General features: G+C 34.7%; 2 protein-coding genes across 2 annotated transcripts; both read right to left on the bottom strand.

Annotated features, from left to right (window-relative positions):
• Nucleotides 1-207: 207 nt before the first annotated feature.
• Nucleotides 208-8,796, bottom strand: LOC117427028 (pleckstrin homology domain-containing family A member 3-like). Its single transcript, XM_034045371.3, has 8 exons — nt 8,495-8,796; nt 7,950-8,066; nt 6,411-6,566; nt 5,606-5,742; nt 3,794-3,964; nt 3,618-3,661; nt 3,242-3,357; nt 208-1,515 (listed from the first exon to the last, which is right to left on the bottom strand). The coding sequence occupies exons 1-8, from the start codon at nt 8,532-8,534 to the stop codon at nt 1,394-1,396; spliced, it is 903 nt and encodes a 300-aa protein (XP_033901262.3). The 5' UTR covers nt 8,535-8,796; the 3' UTR covers nt 208-1,393.
• A 3,301-nt stretch (nt 8,797-12,097) lies between these two features.
• pjvk (pejvakin) lies at nt 12,098-17,180 on the bottom strand. The gene is made up of 6 exons (XM_059032689.1): nt 16,864-17,180; nt 16,312-16,507; nt 14,479-14,620; nt 13,931-14,048; nt 13,581-13,724; nt 12,098-13,205 (listed from the first exon to the last, which is right to left on the bottom strand). Exons 1-6 carry the CDS (start codon nt 17,072-17,074, stop codon nt 12,904-12,906), a joined length of 1,113 nt encoding a protein of 370 aa, XP_058888672.1. The 5' UTR covers nt 17,075-17,180; the 3' UTR covers nt 12,098-12,903.
• Between the last annotated feature and the right edge of the window lie 269 nt (nt 17,181-17,449).

The following is a 17,449-nucleotide window of genomic DNA, read 5'->3' as shown; positions in this document are numbered from 1 at the left end:
ACTGTATGTTTAAATATATTATCTATAAACTTTGGTAGATAAAAACAAAAATGTATACTGTTTATATACAAACACTCAAGAAGTACTTCATCAACATATTCAGCTAAAATAATCATTATCAAAACACATTTTAAGCATGACTTAATTGCATACAGATTCACAAGTTTATCAGTCCTGGGAAAACTGAATGGCTTATAAAGTACACTCTGCTTTTAAAAAAAAAAAAGGTTAGATGTTCAGTATACATGTAACTAATGTGAAATAATTGAAATACTGTAAACATGTTCCTAGTACTATAAAAAAGAAAAGTAATAGCTAACAGGGCTTCTCATTTGACAGACTTTTACATGGTAAAGTTTATTTTTTCTTTCTGAATTTGTGCAATTAAAAGTAAAAAAAAGCTAATTTAGCACCTTTTTGCATCTAAGCTTGAGTTTGATTCCTTTTGTTCTGTTACACTTGAATTAAGGCAAAATAAAAGAGGGAGTCCATTTGTTGTTGAGTTGCTGCACAACGTACAGTAACCAGCGTTGTTGAAATTTCTGTTCTATTGTTTATGTGTCTGCTTTAGTATGGGATATCCAGGCAGAAATGTAGAGAAAATACTGTACAACCCTGTTAAATAAAAGTTTTAATGAATGATGAAAATTGAAATCTAATGTACAGTATTACAATGTTTTATATGTATTTATTTTCTTAACACTGGAAACATCCTTCCTTTAGATGTGTATGACAATACATTACCAAACTAGTGCACCATGCTACATTCCAATACGAAAACACAGCAGTGTATGGTATTAACAAAACATCCTGTCCTTTCCAGCTGGTTGACAGTAGTGACACATTAGAATTTTAAAATGTAATTTTGTGAATTATGGCGATTAACACAGTAACAACATTATTGCACTGGAACTTAAAAAAAAAAAAAAAAAAAAAAAAAAAAACTTTTCTAAATAAGAATGCTTTAAGGCCTCACTTGCAAAGGTCATTATAATATTTAGAGCACTCTCCTCACAATAAATAAATAAAAACTAACAACCAAATAAAATAACCTTACCGTGTTATTATTTATTGGTCCTTGGCACATTTATCAAACCTTTTTATCAATGTTATTTTCCAAAACACAGGATCTGCACGTGTGTCCTCTTGACTGAACACATAATACCATTGTAGAAATTCACATTTACGTTCCCTCATGTTAATTGGGTGATTTTCTAAAAAACTCAAAACCAATTAGTCTGCAAGTTTACGCTTTTACATTACTCTTTTAAAGTGCAAAGAAATTCTTCGAAGTGAAATAATACAGTACTTCCCATTATGCAAGTACTGCAATGCCAGCTGAGATTGCATAGCAGTTTGTGAGTAAAAAGTTCATGAAAGGTTCCCATTAGTTTCAGGATGATAGCATTGGAACAGGAGTGACTGATATTTTCCTTGGAGCAGTGCTGGTTTCCTCTGGGATAGTCGTTGGTGCAAAATCTCCATTGACAAAGTTATTTGAACACTGTGCAGTCCCTTTAAAAAATGGGAAAAAGGCATTTGTAAATTTGTATTTAACATTACCCTCAACAGCTTATTTAGACACACCGACAGTTGATTTTTCTCTTAAAGAGTAAACTTAAATAAATATTTGAATCGTTCTTCTTGCAATTACTCAAATACTGTGTTTGTTAAGGTGCTCCGACTACAAGTTCAGCTGTTCTCCCGTTCCAGTTGTCTGCCATAGACATGTAATGTAGGCTAGATCAGCAAACGTGTTTATATATCAGTAAGAGAAAGCACCATCTAGTGCCAGCAAAACTAAAGGACGTTTGTTTGCACAGTGGCAGATTACTACATTGCACTGGCTGTTGCTTATCAAAACACTTTGGCTGATCTAGCTTAGATTCCATAAACTGTATCTATGGAAGGGAACTAGAACTGAAGACCAGCTTGTGAACTTCAGTGAAAGCACCTTAAAAAAAAAAAAAAAAAAAAAACAGTATTTGATTAACTGGAATTAGAACCGCCACAGCAGTCATTTTGACGGTTTTGAGATTTTCAAATTTAAATTACTCTGCGTGTCTGAAAGTTATGCGGTTGTCCGTTTATGACTTTTCTAAAATACGTGTATCAAATACCCTGACGGCATTTGAAAGGCAGGATCACGAAAACAAGGAAGTTATAATCCCACCCACCTAGAAAGCAGTCATTTTGACTGCCTTTTACAATACATGTTCTTATTTTGAATATATCCTACAATATTCTATTTTATTTTTATAACAAGCCTGTTGTTATCTCTACTGGACATGGCAACCATCAATTCCTTCATTTTGTACAAGTAATGCACCGGTAAAATATCAGTAGGAGAGGTTTCATCTTGAAGCTAGCCACAGCGCTTCGGCAGAAAACTGCAAAGCAGCAGGCAGCAGCAGCTCAACCTGGATTCAGTGCTGCACTGAGTGACACACATGCAAGAGAAAACATATGTTACTTTCGTTTAAAATTAAAAATTACTTTAGTTTTTAGTTGTGTATGTACATACAGTATACCTGTTTACACACTAGTTTCTTTTGAAATATTTATTTTATTATAGTTTTTCATTTTTTGAAGAAGTGCCTTATATGTGGCAAGTTTGAAAATAACCCCTTTTATGTTTAATTGTTCATTTAAATACAGCGTTTTGGCTGTGCAGATGTTTGATATGATATGCTTGAATAAAACTGAGTTGTATTCCAAAAGTTTGTCTTTCATTTTAACATTGATGTTGTTTAAAATGTAACCGTCATAATGACTGCCGGCGGCGGTTTTAGGTATGAGTATAACCACGGCGGTTCTAATGTTAAACAGTAAATGTAGCCCTATCAGACATTCTAAAGAAGGTTGATGCTTGATCAAGGAGAATACATGTCCACTCTAGAACACCAACAGCGTACCCTCTAACATGAGTTACTGTACATTCTATCAATGTATCACCAGGGATCCTAAAGGCTTTTATGTGTTTGATTACCAAATCAATAAACTTATCATATATAAATCATCAACACAGGCAATTTTGCTTTAAATTTACATTTATACTTGTTCCGTAAACCTGCTATTGGTGTACAGAGGTCAAGGTTGAATTTCAGGGGTTTTTTATTGCAAAAAAACTAGGATCCCTGGTTATCACTATAACACAGAAGAAGAAAGCCCTCCACATCCACAGCAATATGTACTGTTACAAATGACAATAAAACCCATTCTGAAGGTAAGGTTAACATACTGTCCGCATCTTCAGTGCAGCTATCACTGTGTGATTCCGTGTCAGAATAAGTCCTGGTTCGTCTCTGCGATAATCGCTGAAGTGAAGATATTGATTCCTTTGGTGAGTGGCTTGTCCTACTTACAAAAGAAGAAAGAGATCACAGAAAACAACTGAAGCAACTAATTAATACACTACTACATTTTTTGTTTCTCAAGTAAAAGATTAATCATTTAAAAAAATATATATTTACACGGTAATTAATTCATTTCTAAGATAATATTAGGTATGGCATTTCTCTATAACTTTCACTGTAACCCTTAGCTGGAATAAAAGTGGCCACTGTTGAATGAGGCAGAACTTTCCGGTCCCTGAAAATGTATCATTTATAATATACCTTTCAAAACTGTAGCTACCAGGATGGCTCACAGAGCGTTTCATCTAGAAAAGAAAAGAAATAAGCAATGTAAATGTTTTTTAAAGACAAAAAGATAAATGTGCACAAATACAGAATTCCAATCCTACTGTAAGCTTGTTTATATATATATAAAAATAAAAAGATTTGTGCTGTACCTGAACCATTTGTACAGGGGATGGTGAAACTGGAGAGACAACAGAATCAGGATGAGATAACTTGAACATTTCTGGCTTGAACTTGGCATTTGCTATCATCATGCACTCTTCAAGTGTTGTAATAAAAGTATTGCAGGTGGCACTCAGTAGAGAGGAGGCTTCATTCATGTTCTACAGAAAAGTACAAAAGATGGAAGAAAAATGATTTAGAAACTAAAATCTCATCTGATATAGATAGGGCTTTTGATTTTCGGTTTTAACTGATAAATAATGATACAAGACCCCCTGATACAAAATGAAATCAATGTCTATCCAAAAAACACTGGAAATGGTTACTCAAATCACATTGACTTCACCCCTTTCTCAGTGCAGTTAGTTATGTAATGTCCCTCCTTCCTGACTTGTATCTAGCATTGATTCGTTCTCAATGCTTTAAACCCACCCCAACTACTGAGTGGCAGCAAATTCCTATATTTCTATTGGAGACTCTGCAGACAGGAAGGATCGTACATGCTTGTGAGATTTAAAACAAGATTACAATTAAATACAGAGCATTATTCTTGCTTGCTGGATTTAATGCTATATTAAAGTTAGATAGGGAGGATTGTACAAGCTTGTGGAATTTAAAACAGAATTACAAATTGTGGCGAAATTTTAAAAAAATGCCTAAACGCACAAAATCCCTCAGAAGAATATGCATGACCATAAGGATTTTGTTGTGGAAGACAGCAAATGAAAGAGGTTACTAGTGTGCAAGTACTGTCAAGTTGCTTTCCATATTGTGCCAGTAAAAAACACCCAGTAACTGAAAACAATAATCTCTTACAGTATATAAAAAACAAAAGCCCTGGGAAAAAAAAACATTTCAGGGTATGTACATAAAACTCAAAAATAGCTAAAAAATAAACACAGAAAAATGAAATTAATAAACACAGAAAAACAGAAGCCCTAGATATAGATAAATAATATCCTTCTCACAAAGCCTTAATTTGGTTAATTAAAGGTTGTTTTGATTAATTAAATAAGTAACATTTGATATTGAAAAGGCTTTTCTAGAATGCTGTTAGTCTCTTAATTACATAATTCAAATCAGAACAAGGATTTTATATATACTGAATCCAAAAAAAAAAAAAATGCTACTTGCACTGGTGAATATGGCTAAACTGTGCTACCTTCTGGAAACTCCATTAATTTATTTTCAGGTTAAAACTAATAAATAGGCCTGCAACAGTACAAATACAAATGGGACACTTCACAAGATAAGGGAGCATAGCAATACATCTAGGTACAGGTACAGTATCACCTTCATAATGTATTGTCTACTCCATACAATCAGCTTTTTACAATACATGTGCAGCATCAGACATTTAAAGGTGCAACTGTATCTTTGTCAACATTTGGGTCAAAGAACCCTGATCAAAGTAACACATAACATCCGACTAATAATACTTTCACAAGGTATATTTTTTAATGGGCTTCTGAGCCCTGGGTATACATTACATAGCTTGACTCAATAAAAATGGCTAAATGTCTTCATTTGAAGATTGGTTTTATTTACCCCTATAAACCCCAGCCTCACTAATCTACACAACCATATGTTTTCTTTTGTTGTTCACGTAAAATTAATATAATATATATTTTGCACTGAATTGTATAGAACCCTGCATGCTTCTTAAAACAATTAATGAAAACTTAAGATCTCTGAAAACAACCATATAGTGCTTCATGGTTTATGTTGTTCTATATTTGTGGGCACTAAACTACTGAAATACAGTAGTTAAATACAAGTATTATATTAAGACTGTACCAAACCTCAGTGCTGGGCGATGTGTGGTTTGCCTCCTGATTTACCGATTCCTGTATCGTGTGGACCTGCTGCATCAACAAATCACAGTATAATCGCAGTTCAGACATCTTCGTTTTCAGAGACTCAGTGGTTTCCTTAATTTCTTAAAAGACAAAAAAAAAACATACAAATGAATGGCTAGTTAGTGAAGAATACATACAGTACACACACACATAGTGTAGATAGATAGATAGATATATAGATAGATAGATAGATAGATAGATGGATGGATGGATAGTTTTTGCGGCATGAACAACACCATATTGATATAGCAACTGAGAGGAATGAAATTATTATACTAAACTTTTAGCTCAGCATTAGAGCCACAGTACTGACTTCAGACTGCATTAGACACTGTCTAGCCAACAAGCTAGAGAATGCAGGAAAATTACAGTTCCCTAGTCTGCAATGTATGTACATTGATGTGATCCACTGACTAGACCTCTGCAACTATTCAGAAACAATCATGTGAAAACAGAAGGATATTGGGTGTCCCTGCAACCAGTTTGTCTCTCAACACCATGGCTGTCCCACACCATTAGTCGCAAGTGAGCCATGATGGACCCAGCCCGAAGATGCGTGCAAGGTGTTGTACCTGTGGTCTAAATCACAGAAACCTGGACAAGACACAACTGTTTCCACTAAAACAATGTTCCACGATGCAGCGTGGCTTTTAATTGGTAGCAGGTACAAACTGAGAATTCCTATATATAGCCTTACATCAGTAGGGTTTGTTTAATTTCTAAACTATAAAACCAGTCTTACACAAACCTTTTTCTTTTTTTGTTCTGGTGTCAGTCAAACATGCTTTTGAACTTCCTAGGGCCACAAGCCACCTCTGTCTTTCAGCAGCATTGACCGCTTTCACGTAGAAGTGCTGTTCCCCAGGAATAATCAGCTCCATTCTGGAATTGTCTGCTGGGTGAACTAATTTAAAGACACCAAAGAAAAGTGCATTTGTATTTTCATTTGATGTGTTATTTCAACTGCACAATAAGCTACAGCATGTAAACTAAATATTGAAACTTACCTTACCATTCTGGAAGTGTTTCATGAACTGGTGTATGGCTGGCCTTTAAGGCAAATCTGTTGTGCTTTTTTCCATGTGTGTTACATCTACTGTACAAGTAAACAAACATCCTCCTTTTTTGCACATTTACTCTTGTTCTGCTTTGCCAGCACACAGCACCAGCTTATGCACAACAATGTCAATACAACAGAATTTGTGGACTTTTGTCAAAAAAAAAAAAAAAAAGATTCAGCAATTCCAATTCAATTAGACCAGTGGATCAGCCAAGACTTCTAAGAAATGTTATGTAACCACTGAAAAGGCCTACATTTCTTGCTTTGTTTACAATTTAAATGAACTTTGTTTAAACCATTAGGCATATCATAACGTGAAAAGCTAATTTTTGTTATCCATGTAAGATACAAGAGTAGCAGTGAAAGCTATACTGACATTTTCCATGCTTATCTGCAAATCACCTCCTAAGTCATACATTTTTGTTTAAACCATGAGGTATGGTTTAAAATTACAATGTGAATATTCACTGTACCAATATTGCTTGTAAGAGTTTCAAGGACCGTGCCATTGACCGCATTGTCTTCAAATCACAATCTAATGCTGGGTCCACTCCTGAGCGATCAGTTGCGCAACTTAGTTGCTTGCAACCAAGTCGCTTATATGTGGACGTCCCTGCAAATAGTTGCAAGCAGTTGCGCAAACAGTTGCTTAAAGTAGACCTGGGCTCTACTTTCCAAGCAATCTCCTGAGTGACTTCTGTAGACATAGGCGATCACGTGGCAATTCGCGAACTCTGATTGGTTCTTATAATGCTGACTGCACAACTTGCATATCCTGTCATAAAGAAGCATACGTTGTTTTTTCTTTAGGGAATATGGCATTTAAAATAACAACAGTTGAAAAAATAATAACAGCCAGCTCTTCCTCGTTGTAGACGTGGGAACCTTGTTGCACAAGTAATTGCTCAAATGTGGACAAAGCAATTGCTCACAACTGAGTTGCGCAATTTCGGCAGCAATTGGGTTGCGCAACTAATCGCTCAGGTGTGGTCGAGGTTTAATGGAACATGTGTTGGATGAGCTGGAGTGTAAAATTAAACATTGCCTACATGTGCCAACACCCCTGGCAGGAATGGAATGGCATTCTACAAGAACTTTGATTTTTGGTCAATCTGGCATGGAAAGACCCTGTTCTGCAGCATCGAAATAGTGATTGTTATCTAAACGTTTCCCACCTGATCATACTGAAGTGACAAGCGAACACATACTGTACAAAAAGTACTGCACCTTTAATTTCACACACAGACATCTTGATACTCCCTTTACTGCCTTTGCAAACATCATCTTCAGAATCATAATACGAAAGTATTCCATTATCCAGCACAAACCAGCGTGGCTGCCAACCTGGAAAGAGATCAAAAGCTCATCATGTAAACAACAGCTCAAGTCAGTCATCAAAATCAATTTACAAAAAGTATCTTTGCACTGCAAACCTCACAACTGAGAAATTATTAATCCTTATTAAAATATTAATTTTGGTGTCTTATACACACTGCACACTCCTAAAACAGGGGTATTCAAAAATATAGTATTAAAAAATATATGAATATTCACGACGAGTACTAAAATAACAAAAATTTGGCCAAATGTGGCCAAGGTTTCAACAATCTTGTCAATACAAGTGAATTATATTAGTTGAATGCTATTTTTTTTTTTATGTTACTCGTTGTTGGAAAATATTTAATGTATTAAATAATGCACGTTCATATAATAATAATAATAATAATAATAATAATAATAATAATAATAATAATAATAATAATAATATTTACCGGTAATGTAGTTTGTCCACTTGTACAATACTCCTTCCATAATTCATAAAAATGCTGTTTGCAAAACAGGTTTGACCCCTCTTCCTCAGAGGCTTAGAATTTTTAGATCGCAATCAATAAATCTCTAGCCAGATGGATCAGGCATTTTGGATAAAGGCAAGATGTTTATAATAACGTATAGGAGTATCGTATCACTCATTTTCTTATTTCGTATGTTGCTGAACTATATAATGAACACACTCAGATAAGACTCCATCGTCAGGTTCCTGTTTTTTCAGATTGACCCTGACATTCAGTTTACTTCCTGGATTAAACCTAACGGGGAAACTTTGTGATTGACAGCAAACTGACCAATCAAAAAAGAAGGATGGGTCCTTCTGTTTAAAGAGACAGTGTTAAACATACATTGCCTTTAAATTCAGCTGTCTCGCCTTGGGCTACTGCTTTGAGGGACAAAAACAAACACACACAAAATAATAATAATAATAATACAATTGAAGCTTCCTTCATATATGGAAATATATGATATCGACGATGGTAGTATCTATTTAACACTTGCAAAAAGAAAGTATCTGCTACATCAGTGATCACCCTTTGTGGTGGTGTGGTAGTGTGAAATCGTGTTGCATCCACCTTGTGCCAAGTTAAACTGCTCTGTGGTGACATGTTTTAGTATCCACAGAAAAAAAACAATGCGAACGTGAATATGAGACCATATTTGAAAAATGTCGGTTTGACTGAAGCCGTGTATCTTTATATCTGAGGTAGTCAGAGTGTGCAGTCAAGCACATTTCGCAAGCTATTACTACATTCACAGCCTATTCTGAAGTGTTTTTTCTTTCTTTCTTTCTCGCACGCTCATAACATATTTCAGTGAACGCTGTAAACTATACAACATCTTTATTCTGAAGTTCTAACATGACTCGGATTGCTCACTTCCAGCAGAAGATTTTCACATTCGTCTTTACGTGTAATTGGAAGAGGCGTGGGCGTGGCTGGCAGAGTCACCAGTCTTTCAAACACTGCCATACGTTCACGTGAATTTGTGAAAAAGTACACAGTGATCGGGCACAATGGTGTTTATTGCCATGTTTCTTTTGTATTTGCAGGCATACAGCTTTTTTGTAGATTTTTCAGTTGCACAAGAAGAAATCAAAATTGAAGTTGTGCACATGCCAGAAGAATGCATGAAGAAGAACAAACAGGGGGTATGCTGAATGCGCATTATGATGGGTTTCTAGATTTACTGCAGGTAAAGAGATGGTTAGTTATTGTTACTATAACGTTGGGTGTGAGTAAATTGTGACGATAATAACGTAGCCTGTACATGAACTGTGACTGAGTTTGACGCTATTTTAAACACAGTTTAGAACGGTACTGTTTTAAAGTACTGTCTGTAGCAGAATTGATGTTGCATCCGTTATCGGTACATTGTCTCCACAGTGCATAACATGTTACCTTTTTGCTCTGTTTAATGTGTTCTATAAATGGGTCGAATCCAATACATTCGTGATTGAAGTCTTCCATCTTTCAACACTGTAACTTTGTATTTAATACATCAGGGCTGGCCTAGCCTTACCTTCTTTGACTACGTCATAGACTACTTTCTTTGAACAGACACATCGATTCTGATTTAAATTATGTTACATTTGTATTTACTCTCTCTCTCTCCTCTCTCTCTCTCTCTCTCTCTCTCTCTCTCTCTCTCTCTCGCAGCCCATGAGACTTGGTGTTGTGCCAAGTAATAAAAGGACTGGACATAGGAATGATGGACATGTGTCCTGGAGAAAAAAAAGAAAAGTGACTGTGCCTCCTTCACTAGGATTTGGAAAACTAGGGAAAGGTATTTTAGGGGAGATGGGTGGTGGTAACTGGTCTTGTTTTGTGCTGCTAGAGATTTAAAGTGATTATTCAACAACAACACTATTGTCTTATAACCTCCAGCCATTCTTCAAGATGCCTTTCCTGTAAACTGCACCTACTTCATCTGGGGCAAAACTAAAACTATTATCATCATATCTTGCCCCCTAGGCAGATAAACTTTATTTCCATCCTTGTACTCGTTTCTTCTAATAAACAAAAAAAGATACATGAAAAACAAATACATTTCTACACAAAAATACCTGCCAGTGGGGTGAGGTAATTCTGCTTTCTTTTTTCACTAATTTAAAATAATATTGTTTACGTTACATTTTTTTTGTTGACCCTAATAACAAACTTTTATTAAAGAATGTTTTGGGTTTCTTTTTCCACACAAACTGTTCTACGCTAATGTGTATTTCTTCAACAGAATTCAAAATTCCCTTTTTTGTGAAACAGCTACTTCATTTGTCTTTTTTGATCACCCACTCTCTTGCAAACCCACCTGGTGGCTTGTCCTGAAAATAGGGGGGAAAAGAGATTGGCTGAAACAGTGAAAAACAATAAACAACTTGGTAATAAGTTCATTTTTCCTGAAGTACAGACATATGTATTTCCCTGATAAGTTGTTATAATTATATCTGTTGAATATAGGTTCTGACAATCAATTAAAATACTCAAATTAAAATAAAAAAAATGATTCAGGCCAGCTCGCAAGCTTGTGTAGCTGCTAACTGAATACTGTGTGCCAGCTGATGTTCTCACTTCATCAAAGAAACTTCTTAAAAATGTGTTTAATTCATTCTTAGATGCAGTTTTCCAGTCCATATTGTTTTTTGTTTGTGCTGAACAGCCCAAGCGGTTACTTTTTTAGTATTCCGCTTATTGGTTTCAATTTTATTAATTTCAGCTACACTGATTTCAACTAATCTGCCTGTACTTGTTTTAAAAGTAATATATATATATATATATATATATATATATATATATATATATATATATATATATATATATATATATAATATGTGGTAAGAAAGTATTTGATATGGTCAAGTATAGGGTCATTATCTGTGCCAGACAGTATATTGTCAAATAAATACCACTTGGAAATAGCTGACTGGAATTTGCTTGCATCATTTAGAAAGAAAAGCTTTTTTACAGAGTGGTTGCCATTGTTGACGGGAAACCTAATGTTAATGTACAAGCTTTATATTACATTTGTTATGCTGGATCAATGTAGACTGAACAACCGAGCAAGCATATACAAGATCTCTATTGGCTGCTTATTTGTTTAGTTTAGGCACTAATGTTCCAGCAGCTATTTAGTGCCTAGATTGGGATTATTTATAGGTACAATATAAGTAATTTCCACATTTTGATTAACTTGACCCATTTAAAGGACTGCATACACACTACAATTGTAAGCATCTCCTTTGCATGTAGACACCATTTTGCACACAGACTTTGCACATGTGTGTGTTCATTTTTTTTACTTGTTTTGTAGTGGCACATGGGTGAGTCTTGGTACCTCTGTTATGTGGACCTACTTTTATTCATAGGCTAAAAATAGTCTTAAACTCCATTTACAATTTGAACAGAAATGTTCTAGTTGTATGTTGCAGTCCAACTCCATATTTATGTATTTAAAACAATTGTATTATTAATTCAGTCATTTCTAATGTGGTCCTTATTGGGTTTAATATTATTTAAAAAGGACACAGAGACAATACAGATTGTCTTACATTTAATATCTTACAGAAAGTCATAAAACATAAAAACATTATTCTAGCACCAAACCACTAGCAAATAAAAAATATTGCTCCCATTTATATTTTTATGAAACTGAATTAGTGCACATAGTAATCAAATTACAGTCCTTTCTTACATAACCCACACTGCTCACAAGCATGTGAAACCATAGACTGCTAATTCTTCATGTAGCTTCAACCTGATACTCTCCTTCATTTTTAATTCTTCAACTGAATTATTAATCATTCTCAAGTTATTATCACGTTACCTGTTTTTGATGACAGTCTATTTAGCTTAATAGTGTTCAGTTTTAAAAAAAGCATTGCAAAATAAGTAGTACAATTTAGTAAAACCGTGTCATGGTACATACAGTAAAACCTACCTTGTGTTTTATAGTGGAGCCTATTCATTTTTTTTCAATGTTTATAAACCATTTCTTAAGTTAAACAGTTTTTTTAAATGATTGAGAATACATGTCTTACCTTCTTTAAAACAGTTAATCAATGTTTAGTGACTTGCAAAATAGATTTAATTAATAATAATGGGCTTTTAAAGAACAGTCCTTAATTAAATAAAAGCCCTTCAAATGGTCCTTACAGCTTTGTGAATTGGTCCCACTAAATATAGACTGATTGACCAACACGTTAAGATAAATATTTAGAAACTGCAGTTATTGTATAAACACATCTAATCTGCATACAAGTGCGTTGAACCTTTTTTTCAATGACTGTGCTAATCTTGTTTCTGAATAATGTGGCACCACACTGTAAGCTTGTTAGTTAGGCACATATGCATTTGTTTTACCTTAGTCTTTTATGCCAGAGGTCAAAACAAGGCACAACATGAAGCCTTACATATTTATGTCCATTGAAAGAACACTCAAGGCATCCATACACAGTTTCTCTTCTTAAATGTCCCATCCCACAGAGGGCACAAGGTCCTTTGGGTATATTGTTATTAAGCAGGTTAATCCGTGTGTGAGAGCCTTCTCTAAGGTAGCTGGTGGAAACATCAGTCATGCTTGTTGCCTTTTCATAATAGTCTGCAACTAGGTCCTCCATATATATGTCAGAATTTGTAATTTCATCAAATGTTCTGTCATCTGAATAGAAACAGATAATAGAAATATGAATTTGAATAAAAGCTTGACTTCAAAGTAATATTCTCTACATTTTTACTGCACCACTACGTGTGTCATAATTTCATGAAAGCATTACACATTTTTTATAAGGATACTACAATATTTAATTTTATGGCATAATCTTGATTACGACAAATGTTTATGATCTATGCAGTGACAGCAACAAATATTTCCAATGCTGGGACAATTCAATTGGGCCACTTGCATACCAAGAATATTAAAATCAGAATTTTCTAATATGTACGGTAGGTGAGTGACTTTTAATTTATTGTTGAACGCAAAATGTATTTATATGTTAGGCGTCTCTGTTTACATAACTGAATAAATCAAACAAACCTGCTCTGAAAGGGTTTCCGTAAATAATTCCAGACAAAAATCTTCTCAGTCTGCCCACTGAAAATCGTCCCAGGAACCCTCCTAACTGCTGTCTGATTTGTTCTTTTTCAAATCCACCTGCGGACTCTGAGGTGACGCACATCTCTTCACCCCAGTAACAAAAAAAAAACTATAAATGCTACTGTTTATGGATTCATCCATTACTATTATATAAACTGTGTATATAATGAGATGCTTTACCCAAAATTTCTTTGAGGTCTTTTTTTTTAAAGTAGATTACATAAAAACATAAATCCTTCACAGTACTCGTACTCTTTGTACATTTAAGTGACAACAGAACAGTTACCTACCAAAGCGACCATCCAGTCGCACAAAAACTTCAAATATACTAAATGCAATTGTTGTGTGAGCTGGAATAACAATGGCTTTGTCACGACCCTTGTGATTCCGAACGTCATCAATCTGAAACTGAAATCAAATAAAACAAACAACACAAAAAAATGAGGGCTGGAGCTGTGTGTAAAGAAATGCCATTGTCAAAAGTTTTACACAAAGGGGATAACTCTTGATTCATTTTTACACAAAGGGGATAACTCTTGATTCATTTTTACACAAAGGGGATAACTCTTGATTCATTTTCACATCAGCAGCACAATGTGGCCAAGTGACTTTTTAAACTGTGTTAACATACTGTCATTTTAATTCTTATTGTACATTTATTGTGAACATTAAAAAGTTGGATATTTATCTTAAATTTATCACTATCCCAAGTGGACAAAAGTAAAAGAAACGAGACACATCTGTTGGAGTCATTTGGGTTAGAAAGTCTGCAATCTGTAACTTGGCAGAATGGAAGTAGCTTTCATAGCTCTGATTATTACAGTAGATGTGTGATTACCCTCATGGTTTTCCTCTGCATGCCTGCGTGTACAGTGAGGGAACACTGACGTGTTGTTCGGATACTTTCCATAACGACACACAGCACTGCTCGTCCACTCTCCTTTGACTGGCGAATTAGACAGTGATCAAGGTCTACTTTTCTGTAAAACAAGCCAAAGATTAACAGCAGATTTATGTCAGTAACTAAGCAATGTTTTACCAAGTTTCATTACAATTAGATAAGCTGTTTTGAGGATACAGTCAGCACTCAGATACACGTCAGTCACGTTTTACCGTCCTTGTATTGAGAATAAAATCAATCCTCATTATATTTGTAATAAATTAATGTACTTACCCGTCACACACGATTTCCAACTCTGTCACTAGTTTTCTGATACAAAGCCCATCTCTTCAGTGTTACAATTTATTTGATTATCCACCACAGCCCGCATTTTATTTATTTTTCTCACATGCGCAAACCAGTCTTCCTCCAGTTTCACCCGACAAAAATACAGCAAAAACAAAGTGACCTAGACCAGCTACTGTAATGTAAAACAGCCAATCAACAGTTTTAGATACTGTGATGCTTTTTTTTTTTAATCTGTGATCTTTAGTTGCTTTTGTGTATTTTCATTTGCAAGTGATCTGTGACATTACTGTGACATTAGGGCATTATCGAGCACTATATTCTGCAATTTTGAATACTGACTTTGGATACTGTTTTAATTCTGGAAACTGAGTTTTTTTTTTAAAATCTTTTGTAAAATTGTATTGTCTTTTCCGTTTTACTCAGTTCTGTGCATGGGTAACATTTAAATTTCATTTTTCTTTTGGGTCATTAATGGGAAATTTTACATACTGCTACAATACATACTGCATCTAAAAGTACGCACTATATTACAGCCCACATGTCCACAGTCGTCTCTTTTGGCAAGTGATATTTTCAGAATCCTATCGTTCTGAATTAAAATACTTCAGTTGAAAATATAGTACTGTGCCAACAAAACCAACTACAGTACATCTAAATGGAAGCCTACTTATTTTAAAACACTGTCCTTTCAGCTATGTATTTTTGACATTGTATCTTTTTTGTGTTTCCTGAAAGACCGACAAGGGTTGGAACGGACAAAAATCAAATAATCAGATATGCGTCACACTCTTTTAACTGTCATTGAAGTCAAAATTTTTTGGATATGTGAGTGTTGATTGTATATGAAAAATGTAAAATGTGACATACAGTATACCACTGTCTCTTGTTGCCAGAGATTTCAGCCCCTGCGGGTATCATTTTACACAATGTAAAAAGAGTAGATATTATATTATATTATATTATTTAAAGGATATACATCAATACAATTATTAAAATAATATCACGTTGATATGGAAGTTCATCTCTATATAAAGCATTGTATAGGTGGCAAGAAAAGGTTTCAAATACAGCCAAAGAAGTGGACTACACTGCCTGAGCCAGCAGAGAGCGCCACACACAAGCACATACAGTACACACACGTATACTGCTGTCTGAGGATATTATACAATCTCTTATTATATAACCAATATACCTATGAGAGGAAACTAAGGGCTTTCATTTTTGATGAGCTTTGTAAGTCAAACATGTTTTGTAGGAAACATATGGAAAGTTGGGGGGTTGTGTATGATATTTATAATGTTGAGCCAGATATTTGAATTTCACTAAACTAGCCAAGTCTGTAAAAAAAAAAAAAATAACCTTACACTCTTTTCATTACAACATATAAGAATACATGGTGTTCAAAAGATTTAGCATACAATAAAGCCAACAAAAAATAAATAATAAGATTGTAAAGATTGAAAGGAGACAGATACTGTTTACCTTGAACTGAGCTCTCTAAGCAATGTTGGAACTTCTACCTCATGCTTCGTTACTATTCCAAATGAGGCTTTAACAGCTACAGTGTCAGATCCAGCAATGTTGAAGCCTACATCATTGATAATGTGGTTTCCCAATCTACCATTCAAGGAGACGTCAGATTTGTCTTCATAGTTTAGTAACTGGTACGAGGAAACACCTGTTTGGAAATAATAATAATAATAATAATAATAATTCAAAAAATATTCAAGCCTATATCCGATTTCATGCATGTGAATGTTTACCAAAATACCAGTGTTTTATGGTTGTCTTGATATGGTTTTTTAGCTGGGATGCCCTTTTGTATCTATCTATCTTTCACCCTTGTAAAAACTGCTGCAGTTTTGAGGATTCATTTAAAAACAATGTTTCATAATAGCTTTCCTTTGGCTTCATACAAACAAAGGCTGTGAGTTTTATTGCTAAATGGCAATAAAAAAAATCGATCACTTATGACATTTTTTTAACTACACTTATTGTCAGAACTGATGTACTAGACATTAATAAACTGATTACCTGCTGAGATCTCCTTCTCTCCTACAAGTATATCCTTCAGAGAGAAAGGAGTGGAGGCGTATTTAGTTTTCTTCCAAAAATGGGACTTCTTTTTCTTTGTGACCAGACTCAGCGGTTGATACCTGTCAGCTTCGCTCAGGCTGGGGACTGAAATCAGCCTCCCTGTGTCCCCAACCTGTTTTACAAAATTCTTAGTAGCTGCTGCAAACATATTACATAGTACTTATAGATATATACAATTTCTTTGCATTAAGGTTTCCAAGCTAATGTTGGTAAGTGCTGCCCAAACGATTCCTTCTTCCTACAAATGAATTTGTCATTTGTTCTTTCCCTTAAGAGGGGGTTGCAACACAATCAATAATAGATTTATAATGTAAGGTGATAGGAGATATGCTGCTCCCTTAGTAATGTAACAGTTTCCTACTGCCCTAATTGTCACCCACTGAAAATTGTCTACAGGCTATCTTATTTTATATTGTCTTGTTTTTCCAACCAGGGTTGATTGGGGTCAACTCTCTATATAACATCCCTTTATGCAATAAAAAAAGACAATACAGTGATTAAAAGGTCCATGTTACAGTAGATT

Source organism: Acipenser ruthenus, chromosome 11 (assembly GCF_902713425.1).
Source record: "Acipenser ruthenus chromosome 11, fAciRut3.2 maternal haplotype, whole genome shotgun sequence".
Lineage (NCBI taxonomy): Eukaryota > Metazoa > Chordata > Actinopteri > Acipenseriformes > Acipenseridae > Acipenser > Acipenser ruthenus.
The sequence above is the reverse complement of the archived record's forward strand: the minus strand, read 5'-3'. Positions and strand labels throughout refer to the sequence as shown.